General features: G+C 44.1%; 1 protein-coding gene across 3 annotated transcripts in view; it reads right to left on the bottom strand.

Moving 5' to 3' along the window:
* crispld2 (cysteine-rich secretory protein LCCL domain containing 2) overlaps positions 1-25,614 on the bottom strand; it is a 61,337-nt gene that overhangs the window by 7,232 nt on the left and 28,491 nt on the right. For 2 of the 3 annotated variants that reach the window (XR_015078856.1, XM_085991782.1), the window contains exons 9-15: positions 23,110-23,170; positions 20,785-20,851; positions 19,794-19,927; positions 12,160-12,203; positions 11,971-12,043; positions 9,874-9,949; positions 793-926 (exon numbers count right to left, since the gene is read on the bottom strand). Coding sequence is in view for 1 of the 3 variants with exons in the window: in XM_085991782.1 (XP_085847908.1) it covers positions 793-926; positions 9,874-9,949; positions 11,971-12,043; positions 12,160-12,203; positions 19,794-19,927; positions 20,785-20,851; positions 23,110-23,170 (589 nt within the window). In the remaining 2 variants the exon portion in view is untranslated. The remainder of the gene's footprint in view (positions 1-792; positions 927-9,873; positions 9,950-11,970; positions 12,044-12,159; positions 12,204-19,793; positions 19,928-20,784; positions 20,852-23,109; positions 23,171-25,614) is intronic. The other variant, XR_015078857.1, reaches the window with a different exon arrangement.

Genomic DNA, 25,614 nt, shown 5'->3' with positions numbered 1-25,614 from the left:
AGGTATTATTATAAGACTGGGAAATTTGTATTTAATATAAATTTTAAAAGTTCAGGCTACCTCTTGCGACTGTTCCGTGTCTCATTCCCCTTCCTGCTTCTCTGGAAAGCCGGATATCGGCTGACTCCTACTAAGCTGGCCCGCAAATCAGGTCGGGGGTTGGGTGGGGGCGGGGGGGGGGGGGGGGAGAAAAGAATATCGAACGGGCCGCGGTTTGGGTCGGGGGGGGGGGTCGGGTCGGGTTGGGGGGGGGGGAAGAAAAAAATATCGGACAGGCCGCGGTTCGGGTCGGGTCGTGTGGGGTGGGGGGGGGGGGGGGAGAAAAGAATATCGGACGGGTCGGGGGTCGGGTCGGGTGGGGGTGAGAAAAGAATATTGGATGGGCCGCTGTAGCTATCGGACGGGCCGCTGTATTGTTGGGTTCACTCTCCCGGTACCTCCTTCACACTGCCCGGCTCGGCCTGCAATCTCCTACCCAGGAGGGAACTCTGTGACCCTCTGCCCTGTTCAGCGTAAGTCGTGCGCCACTCTGGTCATGTCGTGCTCACGACTTACGCTGAACGAAAAAACTTTCGGTTTTTAGAGGTTTTCGGATAAAGGATAGTCTACCTGTAGTTCATTTCATTTTGTTTTCTTTAACAAAAGAATATTTCTCCCCGAATATTTCCCTCTCACCTCAGCCTGCTCCAGCTGACAAGTCTGAACAGCCACCTCATCGTCTGACAGCAGCCATACTTGTAACAGAGCGAGATGGCCAATAACAAGTTTTTCTTCCCCCTTTCTGAAGCTTACCTCTCTGACTGAATCCCATTTTTGGAGGCTCCTTTGTATCGGTTCTTCTTCTCCACTGGCATCACATCTACAAGTCCGCCAATGTGGTTCTTAATCGCACCAGCATGCACCGCTGTTCGACAAATACTGGATCTCTGGAAGATCAGCAGAAAAAATGATTTGAATCCTTCAGTGCTCTGTGCAGCTCAATTCTAGGCAACATTTGCAGTTAGAAATTCCCTCTAAATATGGCAACGATAAAATGAGCCTTTATATTAGAATGGATGGACTAACAACAGAAAATGCTGGAAAAACTCAGCAGGCCAGGCAACATCCGTGGAGAGAGAAATAGAGTCAACGTTTCAGGTCAAAACCCAACCTGAAACGTTGACTCTATTTCTCTCTCCATGCTGAGTTTTTCCAGCATTTTCTGTTGTTATTTCGAATTTCCAGCATCTGCAGTATTTTGCTATCGTATTAGAATGGACGGTTGGGAAAGAAAGGTCCTTAGTGTCGTTTGCCTTTAATATATCTGTTTCATTATTAACTGAGTAGGGAAAGATTATCAGTTTTGGTGTAAAACTGGATGGTGGTTTTTATTCGCTCAGTCTGCATTTAGATGTGAATTCTAACCTCATTTCCAGCAGCTAGTTTCCTTTTTCAAAAGTACGATTCTACCATTTATCCTCTCAACGCAGTTTATCGCTTGGACTGAGTGGTTGGGGTGGTACCAGAAAATTAGAAGGAAAAACCAGTGTCATCCTTCTCAAACTTGGCTGGGAGAATGAGGGGGGAGTAAAAGAAAACGGAGGTTTCCTCCTTCTAACTTGAAGAGGTGCCGGCTATTTATCTTTGCCGTGGTGATGTAAGGAACACAGGAAAGAGGTTTAGGAGGACACAATGTCACCATTTTCCATTGCTATTGAGTTAAAGATAATACAGGAAACTTTGTGCTATCCGGAGGTGAGCTATCCGGCAATCTGGAGCCACCGGCAAAAATCAGCAGCCATTTTTTATTCTTTTTGTTTGTTTTTTTTGCTTTGTTTGAACAGTCAAGCTGTGCAAGGTCTGTAGCTATAGCAACAGCTTCAGCTGTCAAATATGGAGATAAGAATCTCCGTATCTCTCAACATTAACTCTGGAGAATACGGCACTTTTTAGGCAATGGCAGCAGCTCGGTCCCGTGGGTGCCGGATAGCACAAAGTTTCCTGTAATACTTTTACTAGGTATTGATAGGTTCTATTGGGGTAGGCCTGGATCAAATCAAATTAAGCCGCCCTTCCCAGACGGCTCACCATTTGCTATACGGTCCTTTGCAAACATTCTCTTACTGCAAAGACAATGGCCACAACTCCCTCCCCACAACCTGTGTTACATCCCAGCTGACTCATATGTGTACCATGCAGTGTGAGGAACCGCGAGAGCTAACTAATGGGCAAGTCAACTATCGCAGAGCTCAAACCCACAGCATGTAAGCTCTTTTAAACTGCTGCGCTATCAGGTTGCCAGCTCAATTAATTTGTTTAGGCTTCCACTTGTGTGCATTAAAATAGTTTTCATACATCTGGAGTCCTTCCGCTGCCTACAGTGAACAGTGTGAGTCTGGCTGGGGGCTGACTAAGGTTGCTATTAATATACACTCTAATCCATTTATATTATGCCTGCCATATGATTCTGACCAGAAAGGAAGCACATTTGCAGTTAAATTATTAAAGGTGCTCCCAGTGCACATAACAGCTCATTGAAACAAAAAAAACAAACCACTGTAGCTACTTCAGTAGAAATAAGCTTTTGGGTTCAGAAAATTGAACTCTTAAAATTTGGTTTTCTACAAAATCTAAAGCCAAAGACTAACCCTGAACCCATAGGATAATACATAATTCTCCCAAAAGAAACTGGGAACCCAGACTCCTCTTTGCCATTATCCGATAAAATGCCTAAAAGTGTAGGTATATGCTCACCACTATACCAATAGGGATTGGATACAGACAGGCCTCAATTAATTAGCCCACCAATGACTGGTAAAACAGACCTATACTCTGCCATGAGTCAAGTGAAATCAGAACCCACCCCCCTCCACATGTACTATACAATAAGAATCCTAACTTTCACCCCTTCATAACTAGATTGGCAGGGATCAGAGATTGCTTTACTCCCCACTAGATCAATAAGAACATAAGAATTAGGAGCAGGAGTAGGCCATACAGCCCCTCGAGCCTGCTCTGTCATTCAATAAGATCATGGCTGATCTTCAACCTCAACTCCACTTTCCCACCCGATCCCCATATCCCTCAATTCCCCTAGAGTCCAAAAATCTATCGAACTCAGCCTTATATGGTCTCAGCTCACTAGACTTCTTTTGCCTCAGATAGCAACCACTCCCTCCCTACCCCTCACAACTAAGGCCAGGATATGAAAAATATATTTGTCCCTCTAAGATTACACAATTACGTTGTTGAACAACTTACATTTATATAGCATCTTTAACGCAATAAAACAGTCCCAATAGGAAACCATTACAGTATTGGAAGAAGAGTTAGGGAAAGTAACTAAAAGCAGGGTCAAAGGGATAGGTTTTGAGAAGGTCTTGGAAGGAGGGGTGAGCAGTAGCAAAGCAGAGGTGTTTAAAGAGGCTGTTCTAGAGTGTGGGGCCAAGACAGCTAAAGGATCTGCAACTGAACATGGAGGAAAGAGAGGAGGCAATAAAAAGGAGGCCAGAATTGAAAGAGTGGAGTGCTCTCAATGCCATACCTTGGGATGTTTTACTATGTTAAAGTTGCTATATAAATGCAAGTTGTTGTTATTGTGTTGGTTGGAGAAGATTGCAGAGTTAAGGAAAGGTTTGGTTGTGAAGCAATTTGTAGAGCAGAACAAAGATTTTGAATTTGATGAGTTGGGGAATGGGGAAACCAGTGGGCAATACCAGGACTGATAAGGGACTCAGACTTAGTATGGAATAGGATGTGAACAGTTTTGGATGAGTTGCAGTTTACATAAGGTGGGACTTAAGATGCTGACAAGGAGAACAGTACCGCAGTCAAGCCTGGAAGTGATAAAGGCGTGGATCAAAGTTTCAGTGGCTGTGAGAGTGAGATTTGGGTTGGAGGCGTGCAATGTTGTATCTGTGGAATTAAGCAGTTTTGGTGGTGGATGGGATGAGGGGTTTGAAATTGAGCTCAGGGTCAAATAGCACAACGAGGATGTGCACGATCTGGTTCGGCCTAAGTGAGCGCCTGCAAGAGGGATAGAATCGAGACCAACATGCAGAGATTTTGGTGGGAGCTTGACTTGATGTTGGGACAAGCAATCAGACAGCGCGGTGGTGATTGTGGAGTCTGGGTGGTGATGGAGAATTAGAGCTGGGTGCCATCAGCATACATGTGGAAACTGACCGAATGCCTACAGATGATGTCACCAAAGGGCAGCAGGTAGGTGAGGCAAATTAAAGGGCCAAGAGTAGAATCCTGGGGCACAGCTGATATGATTCTTCAGGGGCGGGTTAAAGATGCAGGTGTCTTCAAACGCCATGTCCAAATTCAAGTATTCGTCAATAAGGCCAAAATGTCCCAGTTTAAATATAAAGTCACATTTCCTGTTATCGCTACCAATTAGCAATTTAGCAATAGTGTTTCTTTACCCCCTGGATCATAATCCAGCCAAGGAAACTTGTTTTATGTCACAAATTTACTCAAATAGAGAACACTATAGAACAGTCAAGTTTCCTAATAACAAAATAATAAAGCACCCATAGTCTTCGGTCATTATGACATAGGCCTGCATGTACTGCACTAAAAGAACTGGTCGTATCCTTAAGAAATGTTATTACACTCAGGCTAGACAACATTAATGTCTCATTGTTCTTTTTCTATCTTGGACACTGGTGAAGAAGCTGTACTCAATAGTTGGCAATGCTCCACCTGTCAGCCGCGATTTACTGCCATTGGGTATAGCAGAGCACTCTGGAGATGTGCAGGAATGCGTTTACTTTAGTCATAACCACACAGTGTCTCCATACATTCGCAGAACCTGGTTTGTTGAAGAGTCACAAGGATTTATCACAACCAGGCCCTTTCCCGAAGAACTACATAGAATTCGTATGACAAAATGGATTGAATTTTAACTCAAGCTGTTTCACAAAGTGACAATCCTATTTTGATGTTAATCTTATATGGCATTGCTCCCTTAATCTGGGATCATTAAAATGATCTAATTTAAAATGTTGCATTAGATGCTTTTTTGGCTTCAGTGTACCCAGGAGAATGACGTCTATGCAAGTACAGTTACTTTGTTTTATTGCTCATTTATAACACATTTACTAGTGTAGTTTCATAAAGTTCACGTGTATGCTCACTCACTCTGTGATATAGAGAGAAATAGTATTGAACGGAGTAAAATGGAGACTTATTCTGATTGTGAACAGGATGTAACAGTGATTTAGCAAATGTAAAGGGCATAATGCCCTTTTTTTAAAACTTGGGTGTGGCATTTTCCCAATTCGCACTAGCTCATCCAGATAGAAGGTAAACATATCAATTTGGGCAATCTAAAAGTTCAAAGAACATGCTAAACATGTCCAACCAATGCACAGCAATTAACAAATGTTGGGACTACTTGGCCAAAATAGTAGAATATAAGTCAGAGAAATCCATGATCAAGCGTTCAGTGCTCTTGTCAGACCACACGTTGAGTACTGTGTCCAGTTCTGGTCACCGCGACACAAGAAAGTCATTGGAGCACTGAAGACAGTATAGGGAAGAGCCACAAGACTGATCCCTAGTATCCTGAATCCAAGTTATGAAGAAAGACTGGAGATACTCTGGCTTTTCAGTCCGGAAAGGAGGTGTCTAAGAGATGACCTTATAGAGGTATATAAAATATTGAAGGGAATAGTCACTAATAAATCCAATAAGGAATTCAGAAGAAACTGCTTTACCCAGAGAGTGGTAAGAATGTGGAACTCGCTACCACATGGAGTGGCTGAGGCAAATAGCATAGATGCATTTAAGCTAGATAAGTACATGAGGGAGAAAGGAATAGACGGTTATTCTGATAAGGTGATATTAAGTAGGGTAGGAGGAGGCTTGTGTGGAGCATAAGCACCAGCATAGACCACTTGGGCCGAATGGCCTGTTTCTATGCTGTCATTTCTACATAATTCTATAAATGGTAGAAGTAAATCTGGAATTTAACTTTAAATTAGGACAAGGATGCACAGGTGCAAATTAATAAAATGTAAATTTAGGAATGGCATCAGGAAATTCTTCTACAAACAGAGAGTGGTGAATGTATAGAATGTATTTCCAGATGAGCCAGTGGAAAACCCTGGAATTATTTAGGAAACATTTGGGTGCTGCAATGGCCGAACTTTAGGATGTATTTAGATGGCTTTCCTCATCTATAAGAGCCATATGATGTGTAACCAGCACATCCCAAAGTTGAGTGAGATGATGATTTAATTTGTCTAGCGGAACTTTATGCCAAAAAAGTGCTTCCAGGAACAAACAGTCATTAACATAAACACTAATCTTTCTCATTCGTATATACATTAAGCACCACCACACAATGGGCAATCGTGAAGCCATCTAGCCTTGTGTACTGCATAAGCCCGACAGAATCAAAACCTGTCCATTAAGAAAACAATTTCTGTTGTGAAAAAGTATTTCACGGTTAAGGATGTGTGCATTATTTTTGTCACGGCACTGTGCAACAAGATGTACTAGAATTCATCTCCCGCACTCATACACTGGAGCTCCAATTCTTTCCTCGTCATTATTTCCTTCCCTCTCCTTTATAGCAATGTGCTTATGTTGCCATAGTCTGTCCGTATGAAACTTTTATTGCCATCTCTCATTCCTTCTTTCTCCTTCCAGTCACACTAGCTCGTTTTCAGCCCGATAATCAGACAGTACACCCTTCCTCTCAGCTCACAGTTGTGCCGTCTGACATTGCTCAATGATTTTTTTTGGCAAACCACCACTATTCATTGCGTGTCCTACATACAGTAAATCAATCCTTTCATCTCTTTCTAGATCAGTAATGTGTTCTGACACATAATTAGGCAAGTCCTGTAAAAGCTGTTCATTAAGTGGAACACAATGGATTATTTCTGTGAACTTACAGTTTTGAGTCTATAGTTGAGTCCCCGTGCCCCCTTAGTTGTCCCTCTTAAAGCAAAACTGACCCTGCTGATATTATCAGAATATATGACCGTCCATAATGGATTCCACCAATTGTTTTATTAACATTTCTGGTTGTCTCACATGCAGGTAATACAGGTGGAACAGAGGCTAAAATGGATGCAGATCACGATTAAACTAAAATAGACTATGTGCTAAACCCTGAATTCTGGGTTTCAACTTGATAGTTCTGGGTTTAGAATCAATCAGAGGAGAAGTCACAAAAGCTGCTTAGTAAGGTAAATTAAAAAGTTTATAAGGTAATCTACTGAGCCAACTTTTTTCATTAATGTTGCAAAAAGGAATTGATAAAAATTCTGATGGAGAGATTATAGATATTTGAATAGAGGTTCATTAAACTCAATTATTAAATCAAAGCATTAGCATTACTGCCCAAATAGATACTCATTAAATTCTGAATTTGCCGTGCCTATTTCCACTAGTAATCATCCTATTCTCTAATGAGCTTTTCCTGGCTTTGTTCCTCTACAGCCTAGCGATGCGATTGTTGAGCCCAATTCCTACAATAATGGAGAACTAAGGGATACTTTACATAGACACTTCACTTTATATGTTGGTTTGAATCAACTTGTTCAATGATTCTCTCTCCGTATGCCTGCAAAGCGATTGTTTTCTTTTATTCACTGTCTCTTATTTTCACTTTATATTCATTCTCAGAGGTCTCTTTTTCTGTCTTATTTCCTTTCTCATTTAGCAATCATTTTAGGGCATTTAATAGCTACGCGGGATTATACATCAGTCTGAGTTGGATTCGAAGCCAAAAGCCTAGAGAAGGGAGATTACTGTTCAAATCCACTGTACCAAGCAGTCAGTAATAGATATCCGGCTCGATTTTCCAAGCCCCGAGGAGGCGGGTTTGGAGGGAAAATTGCAGAATCGGGGGGCAGGAATCCATCCCGCCCCCAACCCGCCTCCGTGCCAATGTCCCAAGAGGCGGGTACCCGACCTGTGCTGGGAGCCGCCTCCCCGAGGCGGGAAGGGGATTAGTGCCAATTAATTTTGCCTAATCCCTATTTTTAGCCCTGAAGTGTGGGCTGTCCGATGGCTCCGAACCACGCCAAGTTAGCGAGGTGGACCGTTGGTCTGCAGGGGTTGAAGGGGTCAAGATGTCCATTGTGCAGGTGAGTGATGGGTGCATGTGTGCAGAGGTAAGTGCGAGAGGTAAGTGTAAAGGGCTGAAAATTCAGTAGGGTTAGCGCCCCATTTGAGGCGCTAGAGGGCCTAGCGCCGGAGTTATGGCCGGTTTGTAAATTCAGTGGGGCCCTGCCATCGGCGTTAGACCGGTTGCGCTGCGCCGGCACCGATGACGTCATCGGTGTGCGCAGCGTCCCGGTTGCCGTGGTGACGGGCCCCAACGCCGAAATTGAGTTGCGGCCGCCTCGCCCGTGGCAGCCGCAACTAACGATGTTTCAGCAGAGTCCAACGCGAGTTAGCGCCGGCGCATTAAGGTCGCGCGGCGGCCGGCCGCTTTCCCGCCGGCCGCCTGCCCGCACCTCCCTCCCCGGACTCCTCCACCCCCCCTCCGCGGAACAGATGCGTCTGGCCTGCGAGCCCGGCACTTCTCCGAGGTGCCGGGCTCATTTTTTTCAAGATTTCAACGGCCAGCGGGCGGGTGCAGGCAGCTCCTCCTTAACTGAAGGAGGAGGCCTGCACTTCCCCAGCCTGCCGCACCGCATGCCGCAGCGCCGGAATTGCGCCGCAATGCGGCAGTCAGCGCCCATTTCGAGGCGCTGACACCCTCCTGTAGCGTCGGCAGCCGTTTGGGCGCGGCGCTACTGAATTTTTGGCGCGCGCAGGGGGACTTAGCGCCGGCGCTAAATTTCCGGCGCTAAAGCCCTGGCGCGGCGCCAACTGAATTTCTAGGCCAAAGTGTTTTAATAAATTTTACTTACCTTTACTTTCTCCTGCAGGCTTCCTTACTTCAGTTCTCGGGAGTCCCTCAGCTCACCGGCACAGAAAGCAGAATGGCCGTTGAACTGTCAAAAGCTGCAGCCTCTGCTTTCTGGTCTGGAGAGATCTCTAACTGAGTCTGAGTAGAAGGACCCAAGTTAGAAGACAGATTGTCAGTGTTTGACAGCTTCACAGAGCTGTAATACACTGATTTCTCATCTGTCAAAAGCTCTTGACAGATGAAATATCAATCGCTGACATCACCAGTAACCAGGTGTCCCTTAATTGGCCTGCTGAGCCCGCTGGGCGGGCTTAACAAGGTCAATCAAGGGAAAATAGCGTGGGTTGGCCACAAGTCGATGGAGGCGGGACTACAACCCAAAAAGTGGGAGTCCCGCCTCCAAAAGCTCCCCACTGACAAAATCCAGCCCATCGAGTCTGTTGTGGATGTAGCTATCGCTGAAGAAATATGCTCAGTGGCTTCAGGTTTTTTTTTGCTCTGAAAAATGGTACTAACAGCAAAATAAGAACAGAGGGCTCTCGAAAACAGAACGCCATCAAAACCACAATTGGCCATCAAATGGAAAACAAAACTGAGAAAGTGTTTAACCCCCAGGAGGCTTCAAGCTTTCTGTAATGAATATAGTAACCGCAACAGAAATTTCCTGTTCTGGCTTTCACTTTTCTCATTGCTGTTATCCAGCATGTAGAAACACTGTTATGACATTAATGAAAGTATAGCACATAATGAAAAACAGTATATTCGGTGAACCCTTTTGTGCAGATGAACAGTTTTTCACTTCCTCATGGGATGTTACATTGGATTAGCGTCAAACATTGAGAACACAAGCTGCACTATCCATCCCACAAAGGTGGGATCTTGACTTCTATTCTCCACGTCGCTTTAATATTGTAAAAAGTGCCTCCCTTCCCAGTAATGTTGATCCAAACATTTACTTCTGCTAACAGGACCTGGATAATGCACGACAACCGCAGAAAGGAAAATACACTTACATCAGAATAAATGTGGTTGCCGATGACCCGCGCCCAGAAGGGAAACTCCTCCAAACAGTTTGGTGGGCAGTTAATTCTATGAATCAAAGAAATTAGTCTATAATTTGGGAAGTCCACAATAAAATATTTATTATAGAAATTAATTATGGGTTAATCAACACAAGCTTGTAATTGCAAATATAATAGGTGATATAACAATTCTTCAAATTAATTACATATGAGCAGTCTTGAATCCAGTGTTTAAAAGAGGTCAGCTAGAGTAGCAGGATGACGTGAAAGAAATAACAGAAAGTGACAGGTGGAAACAAGGTCTTGGTAAAGTATATTACATTAAAGACCTGAAAGAGAGCTAGTGCCAATCTGACTTTTGTATTACACTCACGCTACAGTTTTCATCTGGTGGCTTAGCTCCCGGGGTGGCAGTGTTTACGATGGCAATGGCACAGCCAAGTATAACTCAGTGATTGATACCTCTTCCGCAACAACTTGCACTAATGTAGCACCCTTAATGTACAAGACATCGCTTGATAAATGGAAAATGGATACCTAGCCTTTAAAGGAAAGATTAGTAAGGGGGGTGAGCAAAATTTTGATAAGGAAGATGGGTTTTGAGAAGTCTTTTAAGGAAAGAGAGAGAAGTGGAGTGGGAAGGGAACCAGGGAGGGAGTTCCAGAGAGTGGGGCGGAGGCTGCTGAATGCACCATCACCAACTGTGGGACAAAGGGAAGGAGGCACACACAAAAAGACAGAATCAGAGGATTGAAGAGTGTGGGAGGGGATAATATCGCTATAAGAGGTTGCAGAGAATTGTTAGGGCAAGGCCATGGAGGGATTTGAAGATTAAGATGAGGAGTTTTGATATATTAGGGGACAGATAGCCAATATAAGTCAACAAAGAGAAGGGTGAGGATTGAGTTGGACTGAGTACAGGACAGGATACAGGCGGCTGCATATTGGACAAGTTGGAGTTCAAGGACAGTGAAAGGGCGTTGGAGTGACCAAATACAGAGGTGACCAAAGCATAGATAAGTGGAAGGGCTAAGGTAGGGGTGGAGGTGGGAAATGTTGGAAATATGCAGTCTTGGTGATGGATAGGATGTGGGTTTTGAAGCTCAGCTCCAAGTCAATAGGAGTGACGAGGGATGGAATCGGAGGCAAGGGAGAATTTATGGTGGGAGCTTTGATCTTCCTGATGTTCAGTTGGAGGAAGTTGTGACTTGTGACAGGCAATCTGACAGCATGGAGGATGTTGTGTGGTTGAGAGGGGTGGTAGGGAAGTACAGCTGGCTGTCATCAGCATACATATGGAAGCTGACCCTGTAACTGCTTGTGAATGATGAAGAGGAGGGGCTCCCGAGGTGACAGTGCCAGTGTGGTGGTGGGGGGGAGAGACAACAGAAGCCATTGCTGGAGATGCTGTGTTCGGATAGGCAGAAGTGGAACCACACGAGGGCAATCCCACAGAGCTGGAAGATACAATGGAGGAAGGTGGTGTGCTCAACCCTGAGTAGAAATGCTAAACGATAAAGAGCACAAATAGATTCTGCAGGAAGATGGGAACAGATAACCTGTTCTAAGCAGTGTACTTGTCTGTGGCTGATGCTGGAAAGTGAATTATAAAGAAGGACTATTCATCACCAGCCAGTGTGTTCTGGTCAGGTTTAATTCACTTTCATTATGTGGGAGTGACAGCATGTGTGAGAAAGAAAGATGTTTCCATTGGATAGGAGGTGCGTACACTGAGGATTCTTGATTGTGGCATTATTAACACTGAGCACTTTCAAGTACAATAAGGGGTAGATGAAATAAAGATAATCCTCCTCATTACTCTCAATGCAAACTCCAGAACGCCACTATTGCATTATACTTTCATTATCCTTAAGGCCTGTCTGAACAAGTTAAGAAGCTGAGGAAGAAACCCATGGTTTGGAACTAAATTTAAATCTCAGGTGTAAAAGGCCGACTGTTTTAACAAAACATCGCTGCTTAACCCGTTGGCTCTAATGAAGTTTTTCATAACATTTCTTCATAACAGTCTACAATGCTAATCTGAGTTTTGGGGGGGAAAATAATGACTGGGAATTGTAACTGTCTTACCTGGGACAATGTGTAGCCGGCTTTCTAAATGGACACAGTTGGGCCACTGTAGTATAACAGTCAACTGTCCGGGCTAGTAAGATAAAATCATATCATTACATTCAGTACAATGACACCACTTAAAGTTAAAGAAGCCTGGTTATACACAAAACTTTTAAAACATATTAAAATTTGAAGAAATAAACTTACTGGTCACTTTGGAAACACTAAATGCATTGGCTGGCTTGAACTTGCTGTAAATAAATATTATTCAGGTTAGATTGAAGAACAGCAATGGTTTTTGAATAACACAGTTATCACAACTAATGTCATGATTCCTACCTATCAATTAATCAGATATCATGTACCATATTGGAACGCAACAAAAAATGAAACACCATTGAATCCAAGGCTGACTACTCCTGCCTGCACTTCTGTTATGCTGCCTCCCAGTGAAGTGTTATTGCCAAGAAAATCACAGATTGCTAATAACAAACAGATTAATAGTGCACACATGCTAGCTTCATATCCGTCACATTGAGTGTGTGAGTGAGTGAGTGAATGGGAGATCCAGGGGTATTCGATATTCAGGAAAGATAGGCAAAAAGGAAAGGGAGGTGGGGTAGCATTACTGGTTAAAGAAGGGATTAATACAATTGTAATGAAGGATATTAGCTCTGATGATGTGGAATCTGTATGGGTAGAATTGAGAAATACTAAGGGGAAAAAACATTAGCGGGAGTGGTATATAGATCTCCAAACAGTAAGGTGGAGGTTGGGGATGGCATTAAAAGGGAAATTAAAGAAGCGTGCACTAAGGGCACAGCAGTCATCATGGGTGACTTTAATCTACATATAGATTGGGCCAACCAAATTAGTAACAATACTGTGGAGGAGGAATTCCTGGAGTGTTTACGGGATGGTTTCCTGGACCAATATGTCGAGGAACCAACCAGAGATCAGGCCATCTTAGACTGGGTATTATGCAACGAGAAAGGATTAATTAGCAATCTTGTTGTACGAGGCCCCTTGGGTCGGAGCGATCATAATATGATCGAATTCTTCATTAAGATGGAGAATGAAGTAGTTGACTCAGAGACAAGGGTCCTCAATTTAAATAAAGGAAACTACGATGGTCTGAGGAGCGAGTTGGGTAGGATTGAGTGGGGAATGGCGCTCAAAGGGTTGACGGTGGCTAGGCAATGGCAAACATTCAAAGACCGAATGGATGAGCTACAGAATTTGTTCATCCCAGTTTGACGTAAAAATAAAACAAAAAAGGTGACTCAACCGTGGCTAACAAGGGAAATTAGGGATAGCATAAGATCCAAGGAGAGGATGTATAAATTGGCTAGAAAAAGCAATAATCCTGAGGATTGGGAGCAGTTTAGGAGTCAACAAAGGAGGACAAAGGGATTAATTAAGAAAGGGAAAATAGAATATGAGAGTAAGCTATCAGGGAACATAAAAACTGACTGTAAAAGCTTTTATAGATATGTGAAGAGAAAAAGGTTAGTGAAGTCAAGCGTAGGTCCCTTACAGTCAGAATCAGGGGAATTTATAATGGGAAACAAGGAAATGGCAGACCAACTAAATGCATACTTTGGTTCTGTCTTCACAAAGGAGGACACGAATAACCTCCCAGAGATGCCGGGGAACATAGGGTCTGATGAAAGCGAGGAACTGAAAGAAATCAGTATTTGTAGGGAAATGGTGTTAGGAAAATTGATGGGACTGAAGGCCGATAAATCCCCAGGGCCTGATGGTCTACATCCCAGGGTACTTAAGGAAGTGGCCCTAGAGATAGTAGATGCATTACTGATCATCTTCCAGAACTCGATAGACTCTGGAACGGTACCCATGGATTGGAGGGTAGCTAATGTTACCCCACTATTCAAAAAAGGTGGTAGAGAAAAAGCGGTAGTGGGGAAAATGCTAGAGTCTATTATAAAAGGTGTAATAGCAGAGCACTTGGAAAGCAGTGACAGGATCGGACAAAGTCAACATGGATTTACAAAAGGTAAATCATGCTTGACTAATCTACTGGAATTTTTGAGGATGTAACTGGTAAAATAGATAAGGGAGAACCAGTGGATGTGGTGTATTTGGACTTTCAGAAGGCTTTCGATAAGGTCCCACACAAGAGATTAGCGTGCAAAATTAAGGCACATGGGATTGGGGGCAAGGTATTGACTTGGATAGAGAACTGGTTGGCGGACAGAAAGCAAAGAGTTGGAATAAACGGGTCATTTTCCAAGTGGCAGGCAGTGACTAGTGGGGTACCGCAAGGATCGGTCCTTGGACCCCAGCTGTTCACAATATATATTAATGATCTGGACGAGGGAATTGGATGTAATATCTCCAAATTTGCAGACAACACAAAGCTGGGCGGGAGGGTAAGCTGCGAGGAGGATGTCGGGAAACTCCAGTACAATTTGGACAGGTTGGGTGATTGGGCAGAAACATGGCAAATGCACTATAATGTGGATAAATGTGAGGTTATCCACTTTGGTGGCAAAAACAGGAAGGCAGATTATTATTTGAATGGCAATAGATTGGGAGAAGGGGAAGTGCAAAGAGACCTGGGTGTCCTTGTGCACCAGTCGCTGAAGGTAAGCATGCAGGTGCAGCAGGCGGTTAAGAAGGCAAATGGTATGTTGGCCTTCGTAGCAAGAGGGTTCGAGTACAGGAACAAGGATGTCTTGCTACAGTTGTACAGGGCCTTGGTGAGACCGCACCTTGAGTATTGTGTGCAGTTTTGGTCACCTTACCTGAGGAAGGACGTTCTTGCCATGGAGGGAGTGCAGCGAAGATTCACCAGGCTGATACCTGGGATGGCAGGAATGACGTATGAGGAGAGATTGTGTCGATTGGGCTTATACTCACTGGAGTTTAGAAGACTGAGAGGGGATCTCATCGAAACCTATAAAATTCTGTCAGGTCTGGACAGACTAGATGCAGGAAGGATGTTTCTGATGGCCGGGGAGTCCAGAACCAGGGGTCATAGTCTAAGGATAAGGGGCAAGCCATTTAGGACTGAAATGAGGAGGAATTTCTTCACCCAGAGAGTGGTGAACCTGTGGAATTCTCTGCCACAGAGGGCGGTGGAGGCCAGTTCATTAAATATATTCAAGAAAGAGTTGGATATATTTCTTGAGGCTAAAGGGATCAAGGGATATGGAGAAAAGGCAGGGGCAGGGTACTGAATTTGGATGATCAGCCATGATCACATTGAATGGCGGAGCAGGCTCGAAGGGCCGAATGGCCTACTCCTGCTCCTATCTTCTATGTTTCTATGTTTCTATGAGAATGAATGAGTGAGTGAGTGTGAGAATGAATGAGTGAGTGAGTGAGTGTGAGAATGAGTGAGTGAGTGAATGTGAGAATGAATGAGTGAGTGAATGTGAGAATGAATGAGTGAGAATGAGTGAGTGAGTGTGAGAATGAGTGAGTGAGTGAATGTGAGAATGAATAAGTGAGTGTGAGAATGAGTGAATGAGTGAGTGAGTATGAGTGAGTGAGAATGAGTGAATGAGTGAGTGAATGTGAGAATGAAAGAGTGAGTGAACGTGAGAATGAGTGAATGAGTGAGTGAATGAGTGAGTGAGTGAATGTGAGAATGAGTGAGTGAGTAAATGTGAGAGTGAGTGTGGGAATGAGTGAGTGAGAGAATGAGTGAGTGAGTGAGAAAATGAGTGAGTGAGAATAAGTGAGTGAGTGAATGAGTGAGAGAATGAGTGAGAGAATGAGTGAGAGAATGAGTGAGAGAATGAGTGAGAATGAGTGAGTGAGTGTGAGAATGAGTGAGTGTGAGAATGAGTGAGTGAGTGAATGAGTGAGAGAATGAGTGAGTGAGTGTGAGAATGAGTGAGTGATTGAGTGAGTGTAAGAATGAGTGAGTGTGAGAATAAATGAGTGAGTGTGAGAATAAGTGAGTGAGTGAATGACTGAGAGAATGAGTGAGATTGAGTGAGTGTGAGAATGAATGAGTGTGAGAATGAGTGAGTGAGTGAGTGAATGAGTGAGTGAATGAGTGAGTGAATGAGTGAGTGAATGAGTGAGTGAATGAGTGAGTGAGTGAGTGAATGAGTGAGTGAATGAGTGAGTGAATGAGTGAGTGAATGAGTGAGTGAATGAGTGAGTGAATGAGTGAGTGAATGAGTGAGTGAGTGAGTGAGTGAATGAGTGAGTGAATGAGTGAGTGAATGAGTGAGTGAATGAGTGAGTGAGTGAGTGAATGAGTGAGTGAATGAGTGAGTGAATGAGTGAGTGAGAGAATGAGTGAGAGAGTGAGAGAGTGAGTGAGTGTGAGTGAGTGTGTGAGAGAGTGAGTGAATGAGTGAGTGAATGAGTGAGTGAATGAGTGAGTGAATGAGTGAGTGAATGAGTGAGTGAATGAGTGAGTGAATGAGTGAGTGAATGAGTGAGTGAATGAGTGAGTGAGAGAATGAGTGAGAGAGTGAGTGAGTGTGAGTGAGTGTGTGAGAGAGTGAGTGAATGAGTGAGTGAATGAGTGAGTGAGTGAATGAGTGAGTGAATGAGTGAGTGAATGAGTGAGTGAATGAGTGAGTGAATGAGTGAGTGAATGAGTGAGTGAATGAGTGAGTGAATGAGTGAGTGAATGAGTGAGTGAATGAGTGAGTGAATGAGTGAGTGAATGAGTGAGTGAATGAGTGAGCGAATGAGTGCGAATGAGTGAGCGAATGAGTGAGCGAATGAGTGAGCGAATGAGTGAGCGAATGAGTGAGCGAATGAGTGAGCGAATGAGTGAGCGAATGAGTGAGCGAATGAGTCAGTGAATGAGTCAGTGAATGAGTCAGTGAATGAGTCAGTGAGAATGAGTGAGTGAGAATGAGTGAGTGAGAATGAGTGAGTGAGAGAATGAGTGAGTGAATGAGTGAGAGAATGAGTGAGAGAATGAGTGAGTGAATGAGTCAGTGAGTGAGAATAAGTGAGTGAGTGAATGAGTGAGAGAATGAGTGAGATTGAGTGAGTGTGAGAATGAATGAGTGTGAGAATGAGTGAGTGAGAGAATGAGTGAGAGAGTGAGTGAGTGTGTGAGTGAGTGTGAGAGAGAGAGTGAATGAGTGAGTGAATGAGTGAGTGAATGAGTGAGTGAATGAGTGAGTGAATGAGTGAGTGAATGAGTGAGTGAATGAGTGAGTGAATGAGTGAGTGAATGAGTGAGTGAATGAGTGCGAATGAGTGAGCGAATGAGTGAGCGAATGAGTGAGCGAATGAGTGAGCGAATGAGTGAGCGAATGAGTGAGTGAATGAGTGAGTGAATGAGTCAGTGAATGAGCCAGTGAATGAGTCAGTGAATGAGTCAGTGAGAATGAGTGAGTGAGAATGAGTGAGTGAGAATGAGTGAGTGAGAATGAGTGAGTGAATGAGTGAGTGAGTGAATGAGTGAGAGAATGAGTGAGTGAATGAGTCAGTGAGTGAGAATGAGTGAGTGAGAGAATGTGTGTGTGAGAGAGTGAGTGAATGAGTGAGTGAATGAGTGAGTGAATGAGTGAGTGAATGAGTGCGAATGAGTGAGTGAGAATGAGTGAGTGAGTGAGAATGAGTGAGAATGAGAGAGAATGAGTGAGTGAATGAGTGAGTGAGAATGAGTGAGTGAAAATGAGTGAATGAGTGAGTGAGAATGAGTGAGTGAGAATGAGTGAGTGAAAATGAGTGAGTGAAAATGAGTGAGAGTGAATGAGTGAGTGAGAATGAGTGAGAGTGAGTGAATGAGTGAGTGAGAATGAGTGAGTGAGTATGAGTAAGGGGCAGCACGGTGGTATAGTGGTTAGCACTGTTGCCTCACAGCGCCAGGGACCCGGGTTCAAATCCGGCCTCGGGTGACTGTCTGTGTGGAGTTTGCACATTCTCCCCGTGTTTGCATGGGTTTCCTCCGGGTGCTCCGGTTTCCTCCCACAGTCCAAAGATGTGCGGGTTAGGTTGATTGGCTATGATAAAAATTGGCCCTTAGTGTTAGGGGGGATTAAATACGCGGGGTTACGGGGATAGGGCTTGGGTGGGATGGCTGTCGGTGTAGGGACCGGGTGCTAGGGTTTGGATGATCAGCCATGATCTCGTTGAATGGCGGAGCAGGCTCGAAGGGCCGAATGGCCTACTCCTGCTCCTATCTTCTATGTTTCTATGTAAGTGAGTGAGAGAATGAATGAGTGAATGAGAATGAGCGAGAGTGAGAATGAGTGAGTGTGTGAGAGAATGAGTGAGTGAGTGAATGAATGAGTGAAATGAGGTGAGTGAGTGAATGAGTGAGTGAGAGAATGAATGAGTGAGAATGAGTGAGTGAATGAGTGAGTGAGTGAGTGAGAGAATGAATGAGTGAGTGTGAGTGAGTGAGAATGAGTGAGTGTGTGAGAGAATGAGTGAGTATGAGTGAGAATGAGTGAGTGAGAATGAGTGAGTGAGTGTGAGTGAGTGAGAATGAGTGAGTGAGAATGAGAGTGAGTGAGTGTGTGTGAGTGTGAGTGAGTGAGTATGAGTGAGAATGAGTGAGTGAGTATGAGTGAGAATGAGTGAGAGAGAATGAGTGAGAGTGAGTATGAGTGAGAATGAGTGAGTGAGTGAGTGAGTGAGAGAGAATGAGTGAGTGAGAGTGAGTGAGTGAGTATGAGTGAGAGTGAGTGAGTGAGTATGAGTGAGAATGAGTGAGTGAGTATGAGTGAGAATGAGTGAGAGAGAATGAGTGAGAATGAATGAGTATGAGTGAGAATGAGTGAGAGTGAGTGAGTGAGAGAGAATGAGTGAGTGAGAATGAGTGAGTGAGAATGAGTGAGTGAGAGTGAGTGAGAATGAGTGAGAGTGAGTGAGAGTGAGTGAGTGAGTGAGAATGAGTGAGTGAGTATGAGTGAGAATGAGTGAGAATGAATGAGTATGAGTGAGAATGAGTGAGAGTGAGTGAGTGAGAGAGAATGAGTGAGTGAGAATGAGTGAGTGAGAGTGAGTGAGTGAGAGTGAGTGAGAATGAGTGAGTGAGTGAGTGAGAAGGGCTTGGAAACCTGTAACAAAAGGATCACTAAAAAGGAGCAACTGACATGCCTGAGTTATTGTTATTTACCAGCTTTATTTGCCACATTTGTATGATTAATCTACTCCGTGACCAGAAATGTTCTACATAATTGCTTGAAATTTCCAAGGAGGTTCTCCAGCAGAATCCCCAGAGAAATGGCATAAACTGATAAATGCAACCATTTACCCAGTTTTTGCCAATCTCCTCCCGACGTTATGGCGAGAGAGCGGGAGAATGGCACAACCTCGTCTCTTTAAACATTGATTTGGTTACCAATGGTGCCCCATTTGAGTGAAAGAGCAAAGTTTTCTTTTCTTCTCTGCTCTATATTAGTCCCATGATGATGAACGTAAGAACTATTTCCCTCGGCCTCTGTCCTGTGACCTCGCAAAGTGAGTTTCTCCAGTTAGTGCCCTGTCGTACCACACTCTGTGCTCACTTCTCATATCGATGGAACTGGGATCAAGGTGCGCACACGCTTATTTTTATCATTCCCGTCTAGACTGCATACATTGACATCCAGCAAATTAATACACTGTGGCACGCAATTACATAACATTACAGAGAAATTACAACATGGAAACCAGTCCAAGTTAGTGCTTATCCTCCACATAAGCAATAATCCTAATCATTTTATTTTAGAATTATAATTTAAATTTTTATTCATGAAAGTTTTGGAAAATTGAAAAGCCCAGTTAACCCAGTGAATTTATGCATAACCATTAAGATTTTACCACAGCATCAAAACCTAGTCAACAAATAGGGAAAATGTCTCCTCAGCTTTGAATACTTTTACCCATATAGGGGAGGCTCTCACCTTCTAGATTGAATAGAATTTCTTGTAGACTTGACAAAAAATGGGATTTTTCCTTTCCGAGTGATATCCACAAACCCACCTTCTTCATTTCTGATAAACCCTTGGTGAACTGCGGCCCGACAAATACTGGATTGCTATAAAGAGGCAAAATACCTTTATTGTACATCTGCTGCACCACTTGACAAAGCACCAGAAAATGACAGGCCCCTAAAAATCCACGCTGGTTCAAACAATCTTCGCCGTGAGCCCGCCAGAATGCCACAAGCTCAGCCAGGAGTCCCGGCCTTCTGAGTCAGAGACTCCAGGATGGCCCAGTAGGAACGCAGCCACCGCCTGTCCCTAAAAGGCCATCGGGGAAGGAGGGAACTCCGAACAGTGGGAGTTCCCACACCGTGACCCTCAGCTGGGAGCCGGCGTCGCATCAGCGTCACTCTGCATACCTCCCCACCCCCTGAAATGAAACAAAACGGCGCAGATTAACCCTTTTGAGCGCTGAATGTCTTTTGGAACTTGCACGTTTTGTTAACTGCCAATAATGATTATTTCTTCAAAAATGATCTAGTGGGGCCCACCTAGAGTTCCAGGCCTGAGTTGAGGTCTGGACCTCTAAAGAGGTCGACTCTATTTTTTTTTAATATTTAAAAGTAGCCCCTTACAAAAGAAACAGGGTGGGGGGGGGGGGGGGGGGGGGGGCAAGATATATTTGTTTCCTGGGAGAGGCGGGGGGGTGGGGGAGATTGGCACCCCCCTCCCTCCCAGCTGGTTACATATGCCGCCTCTGCCGGGGGTTACCCCAGATACACCCCTGCTTCCCCCATCCACCAAAGGCCTGCTTCTCCAGGCCCCACCTGTAACCCCGGAGACCTTGGTGAGGTCAGCAGGCGCAGGCAGGCAAATCCCAGAATTTAGGCCAGGTAGCGGACCTCTGTGGATCTTTGAGGCCCTGGAGCTCAACACATCTAAATAAGCTGAAAGACAGCCAAGTCCTTACCGTTTCATAATAGAGCGTTCCAATTACTTTAGCCTTTGAGGATTGGCAATTCCCCGGGCACTTATACCTAATCAACAACAAGCACTCTATTAGTCAACATTACTACACTTACTGCGCAACACCCGAACATCAACTGGTCACAGTACATTTTGAAGATAAACTCCAAAGACTGAACTGTTCAAAAAAAATGTAAAGCATTGGGCTAGAAATTGGCCTCCTTTGCGCCTCCCATTATCGCCTCGGGGGGGGGGGGGGCGCGATAACGGGGCACGAACGACTCACCGGCCGGGTGCGGCGAAAGAAACAACTCCCGCAAAATTCAATGGGGGGGGGGGGGGGGGGGGAGCGCCGGCGGTAAAACTTACCGCCTCGATCTCCTGCGCCCCGGAGATCGTGGCGTCATTCGGTGCGCATCGCCCCGTTACCGCCCAGGATTCTAAATTTGCTTCCGCCCCCCGACAGCTTCGCCGGGCGTCAGCAACGACAGCTGCAGCAGGCGTTGTGACCTCGGCCGGCCGCTTGGGGAGCGGTAATTAAAGGGATTGGTGGTCAGGTAGGCCAAAAGATTTTCTCAGCCGTTTGTGCTGTTTTTTTTTAATTTTTCATTGCCGCGACTGATCAGCCCTGCACTCTCAAAGTGCTTGGGGCTGATCCTCACGGATTGCAGGTGTCGTCGCCGACCCATCCCCAGCCTTACCTTTAACTGCTGGGAGCATTGGCCCTTCCCTTTAAGGGAGGGAAGGAGCCTGCGAATCTGGCAGCGCTGCATGGAACATTGATCCGCGCTGTGCCGATACCACCCCGTCACTCACTTTAGCGCTCTAAGGGAGGTGGTAGTGCTTGATTTAGCGCTCCACTTCCCTCGCGGAGCACTACAACGGGAGCCTCTCATCAATAGCATCTGGCGATAATTTTTCCGCTTCTAAAGTTTTAGCGTCCCAAATGGGGCTATGATGAATTTCTCCCCCTTCCTTAGAATCAGTGCTCTAACTGCTTATTTAACAGTGTGTGCTTTTTGGCCTCTACTCCTGCATAACAACTTCTATTGATACACATTTGGCATAACAGATCAAATGGCAAGCTTTGACATTTAAACCTGCAGTAACAGTTAATGGCAGCATCAACTACTCTATAATCAATTTTTTTTAATGGTTTAGTATCAGTGTAACAAAAGTAGAAATGTCACAACATTGTGGAAAACAACAGATTTATTGAACACGTGTTACAAAGCTGTAACACACTTGAAAGATTCGGATGACATAAATGTGTTCCACCCATTTCCAAGGTTTCTATTTGAGTTTTGCTGTGGAATTTGTATCTTCCACTGAAACGACTAGGTTTTCCTCATACCGCAAGTGCCGAAATGGCTGCCATGTTTTGCATCGCAGCTTTGCGTGACACGACAGGGTTTATGATTATACTAAACCAGGGGATTTATAAAAAAGTAACGTGTCATGTCAGACATGGTATTACTAATGATATAATTGTATCTTGTATCACATGACTGATCATTTGTCCATCAGAGGACAATCCCCTTCACATCAGGGTCTCCATGAGAATCCCTTACATTTGTTGCTATACCCTGTAACAATCTAATCCAGCAAAGATTGGATGAAAATCTAATCAAATGATTAGATATAGACCCCTAAAGCAAGTACTCTTAACTTACAGGTAAAGTTGTTGCAGAATGTATGCAACATATTGGATAACCAATAGCTACCAAGGTGCAATGGGGATTACTCAATTTCAAGTATTTAGTGTCTAGTTGATCATTTTTTCCAGGATTGCAGATCTTTATGTGACACTGCCTGCTCCAGTCCTCGTATAGTACAGACTTGCTGAACTAGATTTCTACCAAATTACAAATGTAGGTAGCTGAATTCTAGTCCCGTACATTATTCTTGTTATTCATGTCTAAATAATACCCTGTAAAGTGATACAGGAAACTTTCGTTTATCCGGAGGTTAAATGTCCGGAAAGCTCTATCTACCGGCAAAATTCAGGAGTCGGTTCAGATAATTTTTTTTCTTTTCGTTGCTTCTTTTCTCCAGTCCTGGCTCTGCAAGCGTCTCTGTAGCTAAGCAACAGCTTCAGCTGGACACTTGCAAGCTGCACCGACTGTTTTGAAGCTGTTGCTAAGCAACAGGGTTTGTTGCTTCACACGGAGCTCGTATGTTTTAACATTAGCGCTGGTTTCTACGGCAGTTTTGATCTAACGGCACCAGCTCGGTCCCGTCGGTGCCGGATAGCAGAAAGTTTCCTGTACATTGGAAATGCAAGAATAATAGACATAAATAATACAGATGTAGGAAGTAACAATGATACCTGTTGCAAGTTGTCCCTTTGCATTTATCTCTCATTTTAGTTTCGCACTTGATGACTTGAGCTGAAAAGTAGGAACAGTCAAATTTTATATAATGACCTAAAAGCATAGCAATTTAAGTCAAACGGAAAAGGAAATGGTGAGCATATAAAAGTCGAGATGTAATGGTGAATCTATATAAAACCATAGTTGGAGCACTGTGTGCAATTTTGGGCTCACCGCGATAGGAAGGGTGTTGAGGCAATAGAGAGGGTACAATGCCGATTCACCAGAATGCTGCATGGTATGAGGAAATACAAATACAAAGAAAGACTGGAAAAATTGCATCTGTTTTCATTAGAAGAAGAGATTACAGGTGAAGGTGTTTGAAATTATGAAGAGATGAGATAGGGAAGACAGAAATGGACTGTTACTATAGTTGCAAGGTCTAGAATAAAGGGACATAGATATAAGATGAAACGCAAGAGATTTAGGTCAGAGAGCAAGAGAAATGTTTTTACACAAACAATTGCGAGGCTGTGGAATGATCTACCAGAGTTAGTGACTGAAGCAGACCATGTCAACATTTAAAAATAGATTAGATAGGTGATTGAAGGAAAAGGGAATAAACGGATATGGGAGCATGGCGAGCACATGGGTTTAAGGAGCACTGTTCATATGGAAGATAAACACTAAAGCATGTCAGGGTTAATCATGCTGATCAGATCATGTATCTTATTTTGGCAGATTTCTTGGAACAAAATCAGTTCTATAAAATGCAGTGGCCCCCCCTAGGAGAAATTAGATCCATCTTTCAGTGAGTGCTGTCTGATTGATTCAGCAGACCTAGAAAGAGCCAGGTTCAAGAGACAATGCAGACAATTTTAAACTTCACCACCTGGGCGATAATCTGGCGCAGCGAATTGCCCGCCCATTGTAGAACCCAATGGCGTTAAATCAATGGAACGAAAATCGGGTAGTTTTTATGAATGGGTAGACCGCAAAAGGCAGTTCGTTTATTTTTACTATTTCCACCTCGTTACTGCCCTGCTCACGGTGATAAATGGTGCGGTAGAGACACGAAAATCACCGACATCATCGGGGTCCTTCCAAAGCATCGATTGCTGGACCTCACTGTTTTCGCAACTTTTATAGGTGTTGGCACAGGCACCAACTTGCGGAAAAGATTGAAGGGTATAATTATGGTGCATTTTGTGAACAGTCAGATGCGTAGGCCATTTGTAAACAAAAAGCCACTCGCAAGCCAGTCCATATGTTCTGAATGCAGACAGTGGAGGTGTGAAGGGGGGAACTGTCTTTCGTTACGTCAATCAAATTGCAGGTTTTGTTTTCTGCAACTAATTGATCTTTACATAACTGAGTATATTTGATCAAAATGAGCCATTCCTTCCATAATATTAATTTTCACACAGCTTCTTTTGATCTGCAAACAAATCCACAGTGTGGATTCTAAACTGCCTTTTTACTATATGTTATATTATCATTGAATCATAGAATGGTTACAGCACAGAAGGAGGCCATTCGGCCCGTCGAGGCCATGCCGGCTCTCTGCAAGAGCACTTCAGCTAGTCCCACTCTCCCGCCCTTTTCCCGTAGCCCTGCAAATTGTTTTCCTTCAGGCACTTATCCAATTCCCTTTTGAAAGCCACGATTGAGTCTGCCTCCACCAACCTCAGGCAGTGTATTCCAGATCATGACTACTCGCTGCGGAAAAAAGTTTTTCCTCGTGTCGCCTTTGGTTTTTCTACCAATCCCCTTAAATCTGTGTCCTCTGGTTCTCGACCCTTCCGCCAATGGGAACAAGTTCTTTCTATCTACTCTGTCTAGACCCCTCATGATTTTGAACACCTCTATCAAATCTCCTCTCAACCTTCTCTGCTCCAAGGAGAACAACCCCAGCTTCTCCAGTCTATCCATATAAATGGAGTTCCTCATCCCTGGAACCATTCTTATAAATCTTTTCTGCACCCTCTCTAAGGCCTTCACATCCTTCCTAAAGTGCGGTGCCCAGAATTGGACACAATACTCCAGTTGAGACTGGACCAGTGTTTTATAAAGGTTCATCATAACTTCCTTACTTTTGTACTCAATGCTTCTATTTATGAAGCCCAGGATCCCGTATGCTTTTTTAACCGCTTTCTCAACCTGCCCTGCCACCGTCAATGATTTGTGTACATATACCTCCAGGTCTCACTGTTCCTGCACCCACTTTAGAATTGTACCCTTTAGTTTATATGTCCTCTCCTTGGCCTTCCTACCAAATGAATCACTTCGCACTTTTCTGCGTTAATTTCATCTGCCATGTGTCCGCCCATTCCACCAGGCTGTCTATGTCCTCTTGTAGTCTATCACTATTCTCCTCACTGTTCACTACACTTCCAGTTTTGTGTCATCTGCAAATTTTGAAATTGTGCCCTGTACACCCAAGTCCAAGTCATTAATATATATCAAGAAAAGCAGTGGTCCCAGTACCGACCCCTGGTGAACACCACTGTATACCTTCCTCC

The sequence above is a fragment of the Somniosus microcephalus genome, chromosome 6 (assembly GCF_052327205.1).
Source record: "Somniosus microcephalus isolate GS21.2 chromosome 6, FLI_Smic_1.0, whole genome shotgun sequence".
Classification (NCBI taxonomy): domain Eukaryota; kingdom Metazoa; phylum Chordata; class Chondrichthyes; order Squaliformes; family Somniosidae; genus Somniosus; species Somniosus microcephalus.
Note: the sequence above shows the minus strand (reverse complement) of the source record. Positions and strands in the feature narration are given on the sequence as shown.